The 20,437-nt window shown below is 40.5% G+C and overlaps 1 protein-coding gene across 8 annotated transcripts in view; it reads right to left on the bottom strand.

Annotated features, from left to right (window-relative positions):
• Positions 1-642: 642 nt before the first annotated feature.
• The window catches only part of TENM2 (teneurin transmembrane protein 2), a 900,957-nt gene continuing 881,162 nt past the window's right edge, over positions 643-20,437 (bottom strand). For 6 of the 8 annotated variants that reach the window (XM_017825633.1, XM_017825634.1, XM_017825636.1 and 3 more), the window contains 6 exons: positions 15,837-16,012; positions 14,078-14,313; positions 9,004-9,300; positions 6,485-8,099; positions 3,741-3,871; positions 1,775-2,536 (listed from right to left, as the gene is read on the bottom strand). In XM_017825633.1, coding sequence (XP_017681122.1) covers positions 1,775-2,536; positions 3,741-3,871; positions 6,485-8,099; positions 9,004-9,300; positions 14,078-14,313; positions 15,837-16,012 — 3,217 coding nt within the window. Of the gene's footprint in view, positions 2,537-3,740; positions 3,872-6,484; positions 8,100-9,003; positions 9,301-14,077; positions 14,314-15,836; positions 16,013-20,437 lie in introns of all 8 variants that reach the window. The other 2 variants (XM_017825631.1, XM_017825635.1) reach the window with 1 other exon arrangement.

Below are 20,437 nucleotides of genomic sequence, written 5' to 3'. Positions count from 1 at the left end.
GAGTGAATTAATGCCCATAATCAACTCAAGCATCTCTGTCAGTATCGTGAATCATTAAAAACCTCATTCGCAACCCCAAAAGCAAAACTGTTCTCAAAATTAAGCAGAGCTCCCCAGCTACATACTTAAATGAGATAAAAGTGGCAGGGCTCTGGTTGATGGATGGCCCCCTTTTATCATCACCAGGAGTGACTGTTTGCTTAGGAGAGAGACTTTGATCTTACCTCTCATTTTTAAATGTGGTGGAAATAAGCAATCTCCCAAAGAAGACAGATTTCATGGAGACTTCCTGGCTCACAGCCTTCCATGTTCCATTTAATATTATGTTACTGCATTTTCAAACTGTTTGGACGTTACTTTAGTGCAATTAAACTAATTCCAGGATTGAAACACATGGCTGTTTGAGGGTTGCTAGTCGTGAGGTGCAGAGAGGGAATTTCTAAAGCATGTACCAGTTTTCTCCTGTGTCCTAAGCAGAGTGTTGGGTCATGTGTATGTAGGACTTTGCTTGCCCAGAGATGAAAGGACCAGCAGAATCCACGAAGCAACAAGAAGTCATTTCCACATACAAGAAGCTGTGTGCATTAGATGACAGTGAGACATGAATCACTTTTACAAGATTTTGCAACTGAAGACAAGTAATTCACAGGAGTTTTAGAGACTTTATTTATGTATAAACAATTTAAACACTTTGCCATAAATTATCTTTGCCTGTCTCTAGTCTTTGCTTAGCAGCAAATTAAAATTAATATAAAAACTCAATGAACAATTCATACATGTATATTACAAAAAAGTTCTTGTACCAAAGTTCTTATTAGACTTTTTTTTTTTTTTTTTTTTTTTTTTTCAGTGGTGACCGTAATGTGATTGTCTCAGTTTCTCGACCAAACAAACACACTAATAATTTTTAAATCTGAAACAGTGATTGTGCCTTCTGGCTGATGTATGTACAGGGTGATCTGACGTGGTGCCCATTTGCAATAGTGTAACACAATGCCCACAGCTCTACTGGAACTGATACCAACAAACTACTGAATCTAAACAGACTACACCCTGTAACTGTGTTATACTGTCCACAATGGAAATCTTCAAAGACAAACAGAGTATGAAATTTATCTGTAGTGATTTATAGCCACCATTTTGAATGTAACTTTACACTCTGCCCTCTTTGAATAAGTTAAGCTTCAGGCCAGACAAGTGGAGGGTCAGAGTGCAAGTGTGGTTTTGTTACTTTTAAATATATTTTTCCTTTCCTATTTCCAGTGCGCTCTCACTTGCATTCCGTTTGTCCTCCAGTTGCTACACACAAATCACCCCAAAGTCATGTTTTAAATGCACCTGTATTTTGCTTTAAATGAAAACCTCTTGGATATTTATCAAACAAGCAGTCTGAATCATCTGTGTTTCATCAGCTGGTTAGTGAAAGTGGCCCACTTGGATTTCTTAGTTTGCTCACGTGTGAATGGAGTGAGGTAATACAATACGAGGCCTTCTTTTTGTTTTTCTTTAGACCCAGAACAAGTGGGTAATATTTCAGGGGTACTTTTTAATTTGTACGGTTAGAGTTTTCAGTCTGGCTTTAGTCCACTTCAGGATGTGGTTTTTAATCCCTTGAACAGTAGCATTTAACTCAAAAAATATGAGCTTTTTTGCCACTTACTATCCCAGAGTAGCTCAGCCTAGTGCCCCCATTTAGGTCTTCATCTCCTTAGGAGAGGAGATAACAGTTATGACTACTGATTCATCCAGCAAAGGATGACAGCAGGTTAATTTGTTACCTCTTTCCCATTTCATTCTGTCTTAAAAACTGGATGTTGCTGCTACTGTCTGCTAGCTCTGGGTACTGCTCCACGGGTAGGACATAATATCCCTCGTAACCTTGGACCCTTCCCGTGTTCAGGAGCTGCTGCCTCTCTCCGTCTGTCCATACACGGCTGCCCTCTCGGCCGTCCCGCGCCTTCTGCTGCTCCTTGGCCCAGGCGGAGCCCAGGGCTCGCTGCCGGGCCTGCTCCAACACTCGCGCCTTCTCCTCGTCCAGCGCGTCGGGGGTGAGGCCGTAGCGGATGTTGAGCAGCAGGGTGGAATACTGAAACTCAATATTCGTAAACCTTCGAGTCCTGCCGTTGACAAGGAGCGTGGGCTGGGACACGGTGACGTTGACGCCGCTGTCCAGGACCTTCCTCCCGCTGGTCATGGCGAGGGTGACGAGGTCGCTGTCGGCCGAGCCGACCTTCACGAAGTAGTGGGTGTCCTTCCCCTCGATGCTGTAGTGCATCTTCTCCAGGTAGTGAGCGCTGTTCAGGACAGAGGCGATTTTCCTGCTGTCGTCCGTGGCTATGCTGGAAACGCCGGTGGTCACACGGCCCTCCTTCACAGCGAACATGATTCCCTTCCCAATGATAGGAGTGGTCGTGGCGAACCAGTGACCTGCTTTTTCTCTAATGCTGGCGTGTAATCTCTTAGATATGACCTGTCCCTCCAGAGCCATGAAAGCCTGGTTGTGTCTTTCTGTCGTCTGCTGCACTCCTGTGATTAGCTGGGGAGAGCAAAACAAAAGAAAAAAACCACCAAAGAAGATACAGATCTGAACATACTCATTTAAGAGACTGATAACAATCTTTGCTTTGCTTTTTCAAAGGAAAGCTATGCAGTGAAAAATTCTGCTCTATGGAAAGACCACCCTCAGTTACCCATCCTTACATATATCCTGTTCAGAATCAGGTAAACATTCACTTGACAAATTATTTTGCCATCCTTAATACCAAGTAAAATAATTCTCATCACCCTTTATAACATACATGTACCAAAAATTTCAAATGATATAATGTCCAGTAAAAGAATAAGAAAGACCCAAGTCTAGCCCAGTTTTAATCAGAGCTGGAAACAAACAGTTTCAATGTATTAAATGGTGGCATTTAACTTCTGGACACTTTTGCCTAGAGATTTTAACCATTATATATAACTAAAACATTTATGAATGTAAGCTTTTTTGAAAATAGGTGAAATTTGCCTCAAAAGTACCATGGCAATTCCTGAAGAGGGGATTTAGACTCTCAAATTACTTAGAAGCCTGTGAAAGTGGTATGTTTAGGTTTATACAATAATTTCTACTGCATTACCACAAGGATGAAGTGAGCCTAGCAAAGGCTAAGTTTGGAATTAGACTAGTGCTCTTCTTAAGTTTATTAAATGGGTTGTAATTTATTATAAAGGTCAAAACAATTGTTCACCCTTAACCTGACAATTAAGCACAAACACTGTAACTGAAGTTAACTGGAGTATCACATAAAAACCTTCAACTAGGAAAATGACAAAAGATGACAAGAAATCCTCTTACAGGGTGAGAAGTAGAACCCTTTTGTACCAGTACAAGTACCAAGCTAAGTTTATTGCAACACATCTGTTACTAGGATGGTTTTACCAAAGGTACAACAGATGATAAATTACCCTGACAAAGTCTCCCTTTGTCATTGCTAATCAAGTTAATCGAGTTACAACTTGTTAATCAAGGAATAACTCAATAAAAGACAAACTAATGACATTGTAATTATGATAACAACGAAGGCTGGCAAGAAAGGCATATGTTCATTAGTATAAAATCTAGCTATACTCACTTCATTTTACACTGAATTATTTAATTCAGTGATGTGGCCTTCTGCTGTAACTACAGAAGAGCCAGCAATTCTACCCATAGAGTGGGGCAAATTTATCAAAAGAAGTAACTTAATACTTCTGCCTACCTGTCCATTTTCACATGCTTGACTCTCAGACAGTTCGTATGGCGGTGACACAAAGTACATTTTTGCTCTAGGGAAACCAGGAATAATGTTGCTAAGCTGAAATCCAAACATCACCAACCAGCTTTTGACATCTAAAAAAAATCAAAAGAAAGCAGACAAGTGAGAAACAAATGTGCGTAACAAATAGAGGAAATAAAAAAAATTTGCAAATCCATCCTTGACATCCTTAATTTCAAGTGGCAACTGAAGTCACAATTAATATTACAGTGTGGAACTTTACAGAATTGTAGCAATCTACCATGAACAGGTACAGGAAATATTGCTTTAAATTAAACCTAAATACTTCATCAAGGATATACCACCTCTTTCATTCCTTTTTCATTATAGCACATGGCTTATCCAAACATTTTACGGTATGCAGTACTTGTTCCATCTCTGACACCTTCTAATGTGGCTACTGTAACCTCTAACTGCATTGTAAAATGATATTTTATTAGGTTAACACTTTAAAAACATTTGCAAAGTCCTTTGGGGAAACACATGGCTTTTCTTCCATGTCCTAGTTCTATCAGCTGTCATTGGGTCTCAGGAGGCTCCATTAAAAGCAGTGAGAAGCCAGACTTGTAAATCAGATGTCTAAATTTAGGCACCAAGACTATCCTCCCCATCCCTCCAGGGAAGGCAGGAGCTGCATAGGAGGGTTACAGCTCAGCTCTGAGGTGAGTTTTGGGAAGTTCCAGCTGTGGGTTTGACCAGGAAAACTCTGCCTTCAGATCTATCTGAAAAAGCTAAGGAAGTAAATTAATAACAGTAATTCTCCCTCAGCAGGTATTAAGAACTAATGATGTACTCTAGCTATCCAAATGATCTTTTTAACAAAAAAGAAAAGAGTCACTGACCCCGTATTACATTTCTGATTCCTGGTTCATGACCATTTGCATGTAAGAATCTCTCCTGTCTTTCCCAGTATCCAGCTCTTCTCGCTGGCCTACACTGGCTCCTGATGCTGCTACTGCAGCTTCTTCCTGTGAGCTGAGCTGTTGCAAAGCTGTTTTTTCCCAAAAGTCTTCTTTTCTTGGCCATTCTGACTCTAAAATAAGTAGTAAAATACTCTGCCTTTACTAAGGTGTCTGTATCTATCTCCCATCACACAGTGCCTACTGTATTTTTCCTGTACCTGTTACTGCTCCTTTTTAAGGCTTCAGTTTATTTTATAGTTAAATGGTATCTCCTGAACAATTCATTTCAGCTACCGTAATTCCACAAAAACCAGAGGAGGACCCATATACAAAGTAGTCACTAATTTGCAGCACTGCATTTGCTACAGGAATTTCTTTTCAGCAAATCTGTGAATAAAGCAGTGTCAGGGGTTAACTGTAAGAATGGACTGGGGAGGAGATGTTTGGGGGTTTTTTTTTTTTTTTTTTTTTTTTAAGCTATGACAACAAAGGTATCACCATCATCACTTCTTGTGCAAGATAATCTGTTTAGTCCATAAAGCAACAAATATTCGCATCACTGATTAAATATTTTTACAGACTACAAGGTGTGTGTTGTCCCAAACTGCAATTTGTCTTTCTAGATCTCCTCCACTGGATGGATAAACTAAATTAATGCAATTTTAGAATGTAGCAAAATACAGTAAGATGATGCTGAAAACCTAAATCAAACAGTGGTGGATGAAAATAGGAATTCTGTTGAATTTAGGACAACAGAATTTGATCCCAAGGTAATTTCGGTCATCAGTATTCTCACACTGTCAGATAGAAATTGCACTGTCTCCAAATTGCAGAGTAGCTCCAGCAGAATCTGGGGTGTGTTACACCTATTAGGTCACAATGTACTAATGAAACTTGCTAAGATTTTCTCTGAAGAAAATGCACACTTTTCTTGAAATTTAAATTAAGATCACTCCTATTTAAAAATTATATCACTGCTCTAATTATTGTACACTGCATATTCAATTCTGAAAAAAAGCTTTTCCTGAAGACATATTAATTACCTTTCCTTTTAGAAACTGCCAGCAGCTAGTTCAAGTACTGTGTGATGTTACTAAATGAAAAATTATTCCTAATTAAGAAGGGGTTACAAGTTTTACCCAATTCTAATATATGTGATCAAAACTACTTTTGTTTCTCAGCTCTACATACTGCATAACATTTCCTAGTCTTTCAGGATGAAATAATTTTAAAAAACATCAAGGATTTTGTTTAAATGACTAAAAACTGTTTGCATATTAAAAGTTAAATGGTAAAAAGAGGTTTAATTAAATCCATTCTGGGTGCTAATTCATAATGTGCTCATGGGTTCAGTCAGTAGTTAATTTTGAAAGTAGCCCAGAAAGGAAGAGATCTGAGCATTTCTGGCTTGTGATTCTGAACCAACCTGCCAGTGATTCCTGTAGGTGATTTCACTTTTCCTGATATAGAATTAGAATGAACACATCTTCATGCAGCACTGGTTCAACAGGAAGAACACTATGGCTGTGCTGAAATTTAATATTCAGCAAAACTATTTTTATTTTTTTCCCTCTATAATTCATCGTGGCTTCTCACTTAGTGCCCTTCATTCAGGGAAGAGCAGTGCCAAAGGATCAGCACTAGCCAGCCCTTTTCATAGCACAAAAAGGAAAATGGCCCACACTTGATGGGAGGATTCAGCCAAGGGCAAGTAAGGAGAAGTCACATTTTTTTCTCAGCTTCCAAACTAAAGTGTTACTTAATATAAATGTGATGAAGCCTCACCTGTTACATAATTCTTTAGATCCAGTTCATTGCTGAGAGGGTTGTTACTCTTGAACATGTACAGATTGAAAGGAGCGGGTTCTCTGCCAATTTTTTTCCACATGGTGTAATCAGGAGATGTCCAGCGCCCAGCCAGGACATCGTAGTCCCTTTGGGTGAAATGCACAAGTTTGGTTAAAGGATCATACAGCCCTCCATGGAACCCAATGACCAGCTGGAAATCTGGGTTGGAGTCGTAATAAATTTCCCCATACGCCGTGTACTGAAGCTGTTTGATCATGAGGCCGTTGATGCTGAACACGGCCAGTGGAGTGCCCGTGTTATCAGAGGCCACATAATACTCTTCCCCGCTGCTACTCTCCATTGCAAAGAGGTGGCCTTGCAGGTCGTAGTACAAAGAGGTAATTTCGGAATTGGAATGATTGTAGACGTGAGTTACCCTGGTTGGATTGTGAAGATCAGCATAAAAGTACTGCAGATGGTGCCCCAGGTTGGTCTTACAGGAAGCCCTTCGGCCCAGCCCGTCGTAGCGGTACTGAACACTCCAGCCATTGGCTTTGTTGTAAGCTCTGGTCAGGAGCCCTTTGGAGTTGTAGTCGAACACGTCCGCGCCCCGCTGCCACAGGAACCCGTCGTCGTCGATCTTGTACGGGATGTCGCCCAGGCGCGTGATCCTGTCCCTCAGGTCGTAGCGCAGCGGCATCAGCCGGACGCTGTTCCCAGGATTCAGGAGGTGCAGGTTTCCGTTCAGATCGTAGCTGTAGCGCCAGGTGGGCCTGTCGTTTACTGCCACGCTTTGCAGTTGCCCATCTCCGTCATAATCATAGGTGTACTTGGTCGTGTTGGCGTAGGGACCGAGTTTCAGCTCCCTTTTGGTCACCCTCCCCATGCTGTCGTACTGCACAGTCATCCAGTACATCAGGGACCGGAACATTTCATACTGAACCTCTTTAATCCGTCCATGGGTATCAAAGTGCTTGCTCAGTGTCATAACTGCTGTGGTGATAATTTGGTTTATATCATAATAAATAACTCCAAATTTGCCAAAATGCTCTACTTTGCCAGAAATCTCATCGTAACGGTAGAGATCAACTGGGAGGGGCGTCTCACTTATTATGGGTTTGATGCTTGCGATTCGAAAGCTGTTATCATGATATGTATAATCAAACCTTGCATTGACCATGCCTTCTTCAGAGAATCTGTAGATTTGTTTGTCAACGAGAGGACCAATTTTCCGATAGCGAATCGTACAAGAAAATCCCCCACTCTGCAAATTCACCATTTTTAGGACACCTGTAGTTTCATCGTACCCAAAAGTCACCGCGGTGCTGTCATAAACAATTTCAGATAGTTTGGACAGCTTTCCATACTTGTAGAAGACTTGCCGGCCAGTTCCTAAGAACGACGTTTTCAAAATCCTCCCGTCGTCGCTGTAATCGAAAATCACGGAAGCGTTGCTTTCAGGAGGGTTGTAGATATTCCTGATGTAGCCAATGGAGGTGTGGGTGGACATGCTGTGCCGAGCCACGCTGGGCATGGTGACAGCGTGGAGGCGGTCCGAGGAGTCGTACTCGAAGATGTACTGTCGCTGACTCTGGAGCAGCAACACCATGGACTGGGGGGGAAACAAGAACAAACAGTTACCAGCTTTCAGCATGTGGCCTGTGGGAGGGCACCAAGGAAAAGTTTACCGGAGAGGCACTAATGTTAAATGACTACAAAGAGAATCAGATACATTAGTTAGGGGCACAGAGCTGCTCAGGGATATTGTCAGATTGCCAGATGAGAGGATCTGTTGCTTGGAAATCAATATGCTGACGCTCCAGAGAAAGTGTAGGTTAGCAACCTGTGAGCTACCCTCCCTGTAGGAGGACTTTTTTTTTCTTTTTCTTTCTTTTTTTTTTTTTCCTGAGGGATGCAGAGGAGTTAGATAAATGACTTGATTTATCTTTCTGCCACCAGTTGTAATTCACAACCGTTACTGTGAAATATGTGAGAAAGCAGAAAGCATCAGCTCTGGTTTGCTTAGAACAACAAGAAGGGAAAGGGAAAACAATACGCAATTTTACAGGATTTAAGACAATTTTATGACTAAAGGGTCTTAATTAGGCTAAGTAAAAATGTGTTACCATATTTTCATTTAATAAGTAATGATTAAAGATGAATTACCTGTTCCTATATGAACCTTTAGTTAGCTTTAGTCATGCATTTTTAGGCTTAATTAAGCACAAGTCATTGTGTTAGTTTATGCTGTTTTACAGTAGCCTCACCGCTATCAGGAAAATATCAAAAGACACAAACCATGAACAAAGTATTTCCCATTAAAAATTAGTCAAATTCAGCTGACTAATTAAAAAATAAGGAATTTTGAGACCAGGTATGTAGGGATTCTTAACAGCTGGAACACATCAAATTTAAAGGGGTTTGTGTGCGTGTGTTATGTGTACAGCTTAAAATGAAGCTGGGCAGCGCTTTGTGTCTTTGCAGCTGATGCCAGAAAGTAACACAGCATCACCTACGTTCTCTAGGTAGGTGTAGCTCCACACTTTCCCATCGGAAAACATGCGGGATGTGATCCTGCCTTGCTTGTCGATGTCGGTCCTCTCGCTCATGGCGCCGCGCTGGAGCCCGGCCAGGCGCCCGTTCAGGAAGTAGGACACGTTGACAGCAGCCAGGCCACTGCTGGGCAGCCACAGGAAGGGCCGTCCCAGCTGGTCGTAAATGATCCGCAGGGTGAATTTCCGGTGGTCGTCATAGATCTTCTCCGTGCGGATGTTCCGGTCGTAGTCGATGGACAGTAAATTCCTCCCGTGCACCTGCGGAAGGGAAGGAAAGGAGGCTGCACTTCGTGTGTGGTGGGCACACCATCCCTCCCCTCTGGATTTACAGAGTGAAAACACAACAGAGGAATCAGTTTTGGGAAGTGTAGGATGTCTTCCTGTTAACTGGCTTTTGCTTTCTACTTCTCAGTGTATTCAAATATGTAGTTTTGATTTCCCATCTCCCCACAACATGGGAGATGATATCCTACAGGCAAAGGATTCCCTTATGCTCAGAACAGGCAGACAATCTGCACACCTAAGTGTTAAAGTGCAGGGAAACAAATTATTTTGCATGGAAGTAATTTTTCTACTTCTGCCATCAATAGTTCTTTGCCTTTTCCCTTACAATCATCCTAAGAACCATAGAAGAAATTATAATTTTGTGCCTTCACTGGTTTAGCCACTTGGCTTCCGTAATTCCAACTCCCTGATTAGAATTCATTCATTTATTGTTTTCTTCATTTACTTTCCAAATATTCCATAGATCCTTCAGCAACCCAATCACTAGGGATGGGTTTCAATTCTTCTGTTTAAAAATCCTGATCATACAGGCTGGGAAAGATGGACTTGTAGTGTTGAAAAACAAAAGTGCTAAATAACAAGGTTAAATATTTTTCTTTCTTTTTTTTTTTGTTATAATTTTCATTCAAAGTCCAGCATGAAGAGTTTCAGTGCCAGATTTATTTTATTTTTAAGTAAAACAGCAAAATAGAAGCAAAGGAGAATAAGAATGCCAAATGGAGAAGCTTCTAGTGAGAATGCTATAATGAGAGATACATAAATATATTCACTGAGGGCTAAGCCATAGAATTCAGGCTAATGCTGTAATCTGATAAAGCTTCTTAAGTAATTTAATTGTAGATGCATCATTAATAAAGTAGAAGTCTTTAAATTAGATACAATTTCAGAGCAATGACTACTTAAAAAGTATTCATCAATTTCTGGGAATTTGTTCTTCAGCTTATATTTTACAGTGGCTTTGATTAAGCAACGTTTTCTCTTATGAAAATTAAACTGCACATCAAACAATATGTAAATGAACCCTGAGCCTTTCTTGAGGACATAAAAGTTATTCTGAGATATATTCACTGGCAGGGGTAAACCCAATTCCCACCCCAACCAACTCAGTAGGAAATCAGTTATACAGAAAGCACATTTAAAATTAATACAATTTTGTGTTTGTAAAGAAATAATTATTTCAAATTATTGCTCATTATCCTAATTTTCTCCATTAATAAAATTTATCTCTTTAGCAGTTTGCATTTCCTCAGTGGGCAATTACTAGAAAAAAAAGCTCTCTCCTGTAGGTTTTCCCAAAGGTTATCCCGGCAACTTCTCCTATGATTCAAAGGAAAGATAGGGTATTTTTCTTAAAACACCTTGGGGCAAAATAAATCATATTCTGCTCTCCCATTATAATGAAAGCAAAGCCAGGGAAGCCAAACTCAACATTAGTACTTTCTCAGCTGGTTACTCTTGTTTTGTAGGATCAGTCCTGATGACAGAGACGTAAGAAAACCCTTTCCACCAACAGAAGAGGGCTTTCACTTCCCAAAAACACTTAGCTATAGAATTAAAGGGTTAGTGTATGACTGACAGATCCCAATTTCTTGAGGATGGGCAGATTTTCTAGAAAGAAAAAAAAGTCTTTCAGAAAGATTATTAACTGAATTTTAGCTTTTGGATTTTTGTTTGTGTTTTGGCTTTTTTATTGTAATTTCTGAAGCTTCATAAAGCAGTTGGGATTTCTGGGGTTCTTTCCCTCCATTACAGTAACTGCGACCATAATCTGCATGTAAGAAACTCTGATTCAGGTATCCTCTCTTTTCTCAAAAACATTGTAACAGTTATTAGGTTTTTTGCCGCAGAAAACAAAATTAGTAGGGTTTTTTATAATGATTACACAGACAAGAGCTGTGCACACCCACAAACATCGCTTGGAGATGCATACACAAATATCACCTGCTTGGATAATCCAGAAACTCCATTTGCATTTGTAAAATAGGTAAAACCAGAGAGTGTAATTGCAGTATCATATTAATTATACAGAAACCCAAACAGGCTAACTCCCACTCTTCCTGGGAACAGTAATAACAGTTACAATTAGCACGACTGCAGATTACCTAACAAGCCCTTTCTCTTTTGTTCCCTCCCCACATGCACATCTGGTTTTCCCTCAGCTGCTGCTGAAGTGGCTGTGGGGATGTGCCCTTTGTGCCTTGGAAAGGTCTGGCCACAAAAATCACTTTACGTGACGCTGCACCGCAACAAAAACTCTTCAGAAGGGAATCTTATCACGACTTTATCTGAAGCTACCACAAGGCACTGAACGTGAGGTGCATAAAACAGCAGACAGCGAGTGGGAAAAGATAAAGGTGAAGAGCAGGGCTTGCTTTCTCAGGGTGATGAAATCTGCCCCAGTGTGTGTACAGAGGCTGTGACGTGCTCACAGCACAGTGGAGCACAGCTGGAGGCACAGGCAGCAGCACTGTGTGAGGACTCATAGAATCACCAAATATTCTGGGTTGGGAGGGACCTTTAAAGATCATCCAGTACAACCCCTCTGCAGCAAGCAGGGACTTCTCCAACTGGAACAGGCTGCACAGAGTCCAGCCTGACCTTCGATGTTTCCAGGGATGGGCCATGTACCACCTCTCTGGGCAACCTGTGCCAGTGCCTCACCACAAAAGATTTCTTCCTTATAACTAGTCTAAATCTAAATCTCTTATAGTTTAAAATCACCACCCCTTGTTCTTTTAGATCCTGCTAAAAGTCTGTCCCCATCTTTATTACAAGTCCCCTTTCAGTACCGGAGAACAGGGGCACGGAGGTGAAGTACTCACCTGAGAGGTGAATCCTACAGAATGGCCACCCCTTCAATAATCCTGATCCTGAACTGGGGATCCAGAGATGGCCCCACACACTCTCTCACCTCTGCAGGTTGTACCACTACATGCCACAGCTGTCCCTGCCTGCCACTGGCTCCCCCTCAATGTTCCAAACACTTGCTCTGTTTCGTTCACTAAACAATTTATAAAGATGAATTAGAATAAATGAGATGCAAATAAATTCTGTGCTTTCTCCCTCATTTTCGAATTTCATTTTCAGTCCACTCAACCTGTGATAATCTCATAGTGATTTTCATTTAAAAGAGCTAAATGGATATGTGATTATTGTTACAGGAACTAACACCAGACAATTAAACGTTGAGGTGTTGCTAGATAAAGTATTGTTTTGATTTGCATAAACATGATGCAAGAAAACCTATCTCAGGCAAGGTTTCAGCTCTAAGATGTGTTTAACGTCAGCTAATTACCACAAGTACCTCTATTAAATTTTTAGTATTGAGAGTTAGGATTACAGCAATTTCATTTCAGGGTCCCATTTATTTTTATTTTGAACACCCAGTCAAAATGCAGAGCCGATCTGTTTTCCACTTATAATCAACTGCTGCAGGTCAACACATCAAAAATCAATTACACAGCCATGAAATTTAGTCATTAAGGATTAGCTGCTAATCTCATTCAATTTTTTGTCTAACCTTCCCCCTCTCCCCAATAAGTACATTCTGTGCATTTGTGAGAATAAGAATAAGGAAAGAGTTGTTAACTCAACATTGGGAATTAGATGTTAAGCAATAGAAAAAAACAAAATTTAACATCCAAGTAATTTTTTTTTTGGTAAATCATGACATAATTGTTTACATATGTTGCATTTAATATATCATCTTGAGCACACAGAACTGTATCTTATGTTTATTGATGTTGAAAAATTACTAGAAGAATGAGGGCTTGATTGGCACTACATTTGTTTTCTCCCCAATACCTCAAAGCCATTCCAAAATGACACATATAAAGCAGCCAGGCAAAGTTTAGATACTGAAGGGGGGGAAAACCAGGCCAGCTAAGCACAGAATGGGATTAATCCAGCTGCAGCAGATCTTTAATTTGGCAGGGGATAGATTACATGACCTGAGTGTCTTTCTTATCCTATGCTTATGACTTTGTAATTATAGCAATTATTTTCCCATCGTGCCATTTGGGAAAGGGAATAAACACAACATGCCTGTGTCAGTGAGTCTGTAAGGGGATTTCACAGCAGCAAAAGGCAACTGCTCAAGCTGCAGTTGTGTTTGCTCCACAGCACCAACTGGTTACACATGGTGAGCCCTCAGACTCCCACCTCATTCGGGGGGACCTCATTGCTCTCCCTGAAAGGAGGTGGCAAGTTGAAGGTCAGCCTCTTCTGCCAAGTCTGAAGTGAAAGGATGAGATTAAATTGCATACGGGGAGGTTCAGATTAGATGTTTAAAAAACTTTTTTCACTGAAGGAGTTGTCAGGCATTGGAATAAGTTGCCCAGGGAGGTAGTGGAGTCACCGTCTCTGGAAGTGTTCAAGAGGGGTCTGAATGTGGCACTTGGGGATGTGGTTTAGGAGTGATTATGGTGGTGCTCAGTTAACAGTTGGACTGGATGATCTTGAAAGTCTCTTCCAACCTTGATGATTCTATGATTCTGTAATATTCTAGGTATTTTTACCAATTACCTTTGCAGTACTTTTAGTAACAAAGTTCCTATAGCTGACTGCAGCAGATGATCCCACGCAGCTAACTGAGCTCTCAAACACAGGAAAGCATGTCATACCAAAGACAATCCCACAGTTGTACATTTTTAACAGGTGAAAATAGGGAAGGCATGTCCTTCAAAATAAAAAAGTTAATTTTCCGCCCAAAGAGGAAAAGATCGTTACTGTAATGATAGATTCTACTTACCCTGAGCTTTCTTCCAAACACAGTCACTTTGCCTTTAATCTGTTCCTTCCTCAGACGCCATTCAATTGAGTTTAAACCATTTTCCATTGGTAGAGAAATATTACATCGTCCTATGGTGGGAGTCACAGTCCCAGCCAGGACATGAGGTTCGCTGTGAAAGCTAATGCTCATGCCATTGGCATACATCACTCTCAAAGTACCATTATTACAGAGCTGGTAGCTGTTCCTCACTTGATCTACAGCAATAATGAAAAGAAAATAATTTAGCTACTCCAGTCATAAAGAAAACATATAGCTTAATTTGATTGGTTTTTTATTGCACTCCTGTTGATGTTAAATGAAGTCAGCCTGCAATTACCATTTACGTGGTACTATGGTGGAAATTACAGATGTTACTGATTCATGTAAAGAACAGTAGTGTAACAGTGAGCCTGCAGAGAGATACTGTGTTTATTTCATTATGTTTTCCCTTCAGTCTTAATTGTGAATCAAAATGCACAGTGATACGTGTTCAACCACGTAATTTATTTCTGATATGAACAAAAACTCCTGAAAACTGAACTGCTGAATAAACAACAAACCATTAAACTCCAGGACAAAAAGAAAAATATTACTGGACTCTTTACAGGTAGGAAGAAGTAAGTGCCTCTTTCTTTTTCTTTCCCTCTGTTTAAAAACTGTCTCCAAGCAGAGGCTTTGTACAGAATTACAGTTTGGCTTTAAATCCTCAAGGTGTGAGGCTCCAGCAGTGCAAGCTGGCAGCCACAGCCCTTCACTTGCCTGCCTTCCCACCAGAACGACGGCGGCCTGATGGGCACACCTGGCTGTCAGAGAAGAGTTACAGCAATAATCCTGTGCTTCCAAGGCCGTGTGGTTCTCCAGCTGTTTGACACAGCCAAGTCCATTCTCAGCCAGGGTGGAGTGCTACAGTGTGCAGCTGTCAGCAAAGCATCAATATTTGCCTGACAGAAGGACAGCATCTATGTAATTAATCATCTGGTATAAGAAAAATAAAGTCTTTGTAACCAGACCTGTCATGGTATAATAGTCTATAAATGTTGACATTTATGTCAGGAGGAGACTATTGTTTGATGATGATATTCTCATTCCAGTGACATTACATCTTAATTAAAAAGCCCCATCACTCACCAAATTCCTTTCAGTCTATCTTTGATAACTGACTGGTTTTGCTCCATCAGATACAATGCCTGGGTGGTGCTGGAAAGCTCTACACAAACACTGAACCCCTGTGCTGCTGATGTCTCCTGCCACACTTGGGCCGTTACACTGCTCTTCAAAGTGATCACCCCCTGCCCTGATTGTTCTACGCTGTAATTAATGGCAGTGTACAAATTTGGAAGATTTCACTTCTCACAGCAGGAGGCTCCCTGAGCCTCTCCAGAAGGATCTCTTCCCAGGCAGCCCACATCCAGCAGTCAGGCTGCATCTCTGTGGCACTCAAGTCAGAGCCAATTTTCCAATGAAGGACAGAGATATATGTGAGTGGGCAAAGTGACTCTGACCCAAGAGGCAGTGGCAGGACTAACTTTCCCCTCCACACAGTGACCATACATACTTGACACAAAGCATGGTTGTGAAATATCTCTTACCTGTCATTTTAGGAATAAGCTTTATGGGAGCCTTTCTTGCAAACCTTAACACAATTTCCCCCCTTGCTCATAAGGGTCCTAATGACACAAATCTTTTTCTCGAGCTGTGTGTGTGGTTAGGAGGTGTGCTGAGAAGTGTGCTTTGGTACCTTGAACAACTGTATAGGAAGCCTCCACAGAGGAGAGATTTGTGATGACCGTGACATCGTCATCCCGATTAGAATTCTCAATGTCGATGGTAATAGACTTTTCCATCTCTCGATGAAGGCTAGTTACCACTCCAGTGGGACGTGTTACATTGGTCAGACGCCCTTCATGATCATAGCTAATAGAAAAGTTAGTGAGAGCAAGAAAGCATGAGGATATATGTTCATTTCAATACCCGATGTATTAATAATGCACCACATCTGTGCAAAAAAACCCCCAGAATGAAACAGGTTTTCAAGAACATCCTGGCCTTATCTAATTCTCTGTTCTTGAAAGAGTCTATAATGATGAAATAATATATTTTTAGAGATACTGATCTCAATTACATGGGTGCAAATCCAGGCTAGCATATTTCAAATTATTACATTAATTAAATTATTATGAATATACAGAGTGGTATTTGGCTCAAAAAATTATAATTAGTAAATTAAGCTGCTTTTTAATAGTTGCATTTCACTCTAAGGAAGCAGACTTCTGGTGGACACTACAATATACAAGTGCATACACTGCATATTTGCAATTAAATACTTAGTGGAAACTAAGTATGGTCTTTAATGACATACCAAGGAATAAACTTGCCATAAAGGATTAAAAAAAGACATCAGCTTGAGAACATAATTTCATTTTGATCTTATCTGTGGTATTGAGCTGCATTTTGGGGTCAGTGTTTTGGCTCATAAAGATGAAAGATGAAAAGCACAGGATAGGTAGGAGTTTCACAAAGGGCAGCAGTCAGCACTCAGAATAGACCTGAGAAGATGAGTTAAGTGCTCCAGAGGCATAAAGATAAAAAATAAAATAAAATAAAAGGGCTGCTCTCTATGAGTTTATTGAGTTTAATTTATTTAGAGGTATAAAGCCGGAGGAGAGGGGAAAGAAGGAATGCTGCTGGAAATCAAATCATACCAGTTCTCCCTTTCCTCTAGTATGCTCTATCTGTGTGCATACATATTACAGAGAAGCAATTCCTTGGATCTTAAGGGCAAGAAATGGGGACCTGCAACAAAATCAGCATTCCAGGCCGCCACTCTGCTTGCTGCAATTCTCTACTCGTGCAAGAGTCTCTCACCAAAGCACACAGAAAGGCAAGAAAAAAATGTCCTGTGTAGATAAAGGGAAAAGTTTAGGTGGAGATTGAAACCAACTGCTCATCCTTGGAACGTAGAAATCCAGGGAGCGGGAAGCCTGGAAGAGAACTGGTAAATCCATTGTATTGCCTGAGGGTAACAGAAGAGAAGAGGAGCACATTTAGTACCGTGGAGCTCGCTCACTTCTTTGTACGTCACGGTTAGCTGGAAAGATGAGAAGAAATCAGTGCTTTCAACATGGCTTTGCAATGAAACCATTCACAAACCTCAAACTGTGCCACCTGAACTGTACAGCACATCTCCACAATTAACACACAGACTGGCTCCTCAGTAAACACAAATAAAAAACACGACTTTTCGAATCCATTGCAAATGGTTGCACCCATTCAACTGAAAATTGGGGAGGAAGGAAAAAAAAAAATCACCTGTGGAGCAACAAGCCTTACCAGAACCAATGGAAGTATTAGGCAAAGAAGGAAACCAATAAAACAAAGCATCATGCGACCTAAAAGGGACCAATAATACATTGTGTTCATTTAAGGTGTTTAGGATCAAAGCAAGATTAAGTAAGCAGCATGATTTTTCTCAATAAAAGTCCGAAGTTTCTCTCCACATATACATATATATTTATATATAAATGCTTCTACCATATCAGCTAGATACTGATACCAACATATCAGCAAGATACTAGATAAAAGATAATGTGTTCAGATAATCTATGAAAGGGGATTTGGTTAAGTCTTTATAAGGGTCTTCAGAAAAAAAATTGAAAAGTACTCAAAAAGCAAAGATGAGGGAAGAACTCGATCCAGCCAAGCATCCATTGAAATGGAACCAAGAAAAAAGTACAAAAAATAGACAGTTTCAAAAATCTCAAAGGTTAATAATGAGATGCTCCCTTAGGGTCTGTATGTGTTATGTTTAGTGAAGACCAGAGTGATGAAGAGAACACTTAGATGGCAAATATTACAGGAAAGACAATGAGATTCTGTGTGACTCTGATATTGTTTAGGACAAACTAGAAAAGCCCACGAGTAGCTTCAGTGTGACTGTGCAGCACGTGGTGAACTTCCAGAAAAACGGTTGGTGAAATCCCCCATCAGCAAATATATTTTAGGCAATGCAAATAAGACATGAATTTAAACTCTTCACTCACATTGCTGGGTTTTTAATTAACCTAGGAAAAATTCCTAGGGATTGCTGTGGGCTACTCACTGGAAATCTCTGTTCAAAGTGCAAGGGCAGTCTAAAAAGTAAATATGGATGTACAGAGACTGAAATAGGAAAATGAAAATATTCCAGTGCTATTTCAAGAAGTCAGGATTTTGCCCCTGCCATGGGGCATGTTTCCCAGCGCTGGTCACAGTTTTGAAATCAGCAAAAGCAGAGATTAAAAGGGTTTATAAGCATGTGATGGACACTCTTAATACACACAAAAATACTCTCCATGAAGATCTGCAGAACATTTAGTTTACAAGCTAGATATACAAAAAATTCATTGCTTAAATGACAGATACACACTGTGGTACCAATGCATAAAGAAGGCATTTCTACTTTATCCATTTCATCAATAAAATCCTATTTAAAAAAATACCTTAAAGGTAAAAAATTTAAAATTAATATAACAGAAACCTTTTATGTACTACAAAAGTTAAGTGACATATTCCTAGGGGTTGTTGTTTTTTTTTTTTTTAATTTATGTATAATGTGAGAGCAAGCACTCAGTAGAATACAACACCCAGACATTAATCTGAATAATAAGAATAAACTATATAGGAATTAAATGGTTATATTCCTTTCTTCTTCATGTCATGAACCTGATCCTAATGAAGTAAAAAAGAAAATTTGCAATGGAAAAGAAACTAGTTAACCTGGGACTTCTTGGTATCTTTATCAGAAGCAGTCACTACAGGCTATGACACAGCATCAGGCTGGATGAACCAGATCTGATAAAGGCAACCTTTATATCTTCAAATGAGGTGGACTCTGGGTACACTGAAATTCCTGAGCTTTTGTTACTGACTTCAGTTAGAGTAAGGTTTCATCCCATGTTTTCTGCTAATAAAATTACAAGGGGAGAAATCCTTTCTTAATGCCAGTACCTTAAAAAACAACAGCAACTCCTTGTGCCCTCTGCTGACTCCCCAGCACATGGTGGCTAACTGCCACCAAGTGTCCCCCTGAAGGAAAAGGCTTCCCAGGACAGTTCTGGGTGTCCCCAGGCACCAGGGCAGGCACAGAGGTGTTGGCTGACTCTGCCAGCCCAGGGGCTCTGAGCCTTCCAGAGCCATCCCATGGGTGCTGGGCCACCCACTACACCTACAGCTCAACTGTGGGACACAGCTGAGCACTTGTCACCTTCTCAGGCAGCTACAAACACCTGACCTGAGCATCCCTTCAGTGAGCTGTGACAGTGCCCTGAAGGCTGCTCTCCCATGCCCAGTGTTATGGCACCTCTCTACCTCAGGCAATTTTTATCTCCAGCAACCTGACCTCGGAGGTTTGAGCGTGTGCTGCTCGACAGGAGCAGCCAGGACAGAGCCACATCCAGCACTGCAGAAAGGAGGAGCAGCAGCTTCGGACTGAACACAGAGCTGGGCAAGGCACAGACCCACATACATTTACATACACCCCCATTTTCTCGCCCTCATAAAACCTGATTTGAGAAGAAAACTGCAGCCTTCTCTTCAGATGCTCCCTAGACCAAGTGGAATACCACTGGGAACCGCTTCAAAGATCTGTGCTTCATGCCCAAACCAAGCTTAAATTACCCCATGTGAGCCTGCTGGTAGCTGTTCTATTATTGAAGAGCCTTGCCTGTTCCTACTGCAAATGAGCTGCCTGCACACACACAGGTGCTATCTATAGAATATACAGATGGAGTGTGTATATACACACACAAAACCACTTTGTGGCCGCATTTCTCTGCATATACAGATGCACACCTACATGAACTGCACATATTTAATTCTGAGAGTGTTTCCAGGGTAAAGTTTCAGATAAATGAAAGGAATATACCCAATAAGATAGCACAGCACTTCAACATCTGGTTGATATAAATGCACTGAAATAAATTTTTCATAAGAACTTTAGTTCATGTAGTATTTTACTACTTAGAAGACTTTTGTTCTTTTCTAATTCTGCTGCCATATTAACAGTTTTTGGGTCCTGATTATCTATGTATGAATGCATGAATGTAATGGCACAGAAAGCTATTTTGTTGTCCTTCTAAACTCTCATTAGCTAAATATGTCTTTCATCTTCAATTGATATTAACTTACAGCTCCCAAAATAAATTGCAGAATGATGAATGCAGAATTTTCCCTTAAGAGCTGCTTTGAAGAACAAACAGAAACCAGTATGGAGTGACTGTGGACTGTGATTGTTTAGGTTTGTAAATTTGATTTAAATAATGTCTACATGGTCCTCTCATCTGTGGGCTCTATGCTTATGAG

Source organism: Lepidothrix coronata, unplaced genomic scaffold (genome assembly GCF_001604755.1).
Source record: "Lepidothrix coronata isolate B3197 unplaced genomic scaffold, Lepidothrix_coronata-1.0 Scaffold121, whole genome shotgun sequence".
Classification (NCBI taxonomy): Eukaryota; Metazoa; Chordata; class Aves; order Passeriformes; family Pipridae; genus Lepidothrix; species Lepidothrix coronata.
Note: the sequence above shows the minus strand (reverse complement) of the source record. Positions and strands in the feature narration are given on the sequence as shown.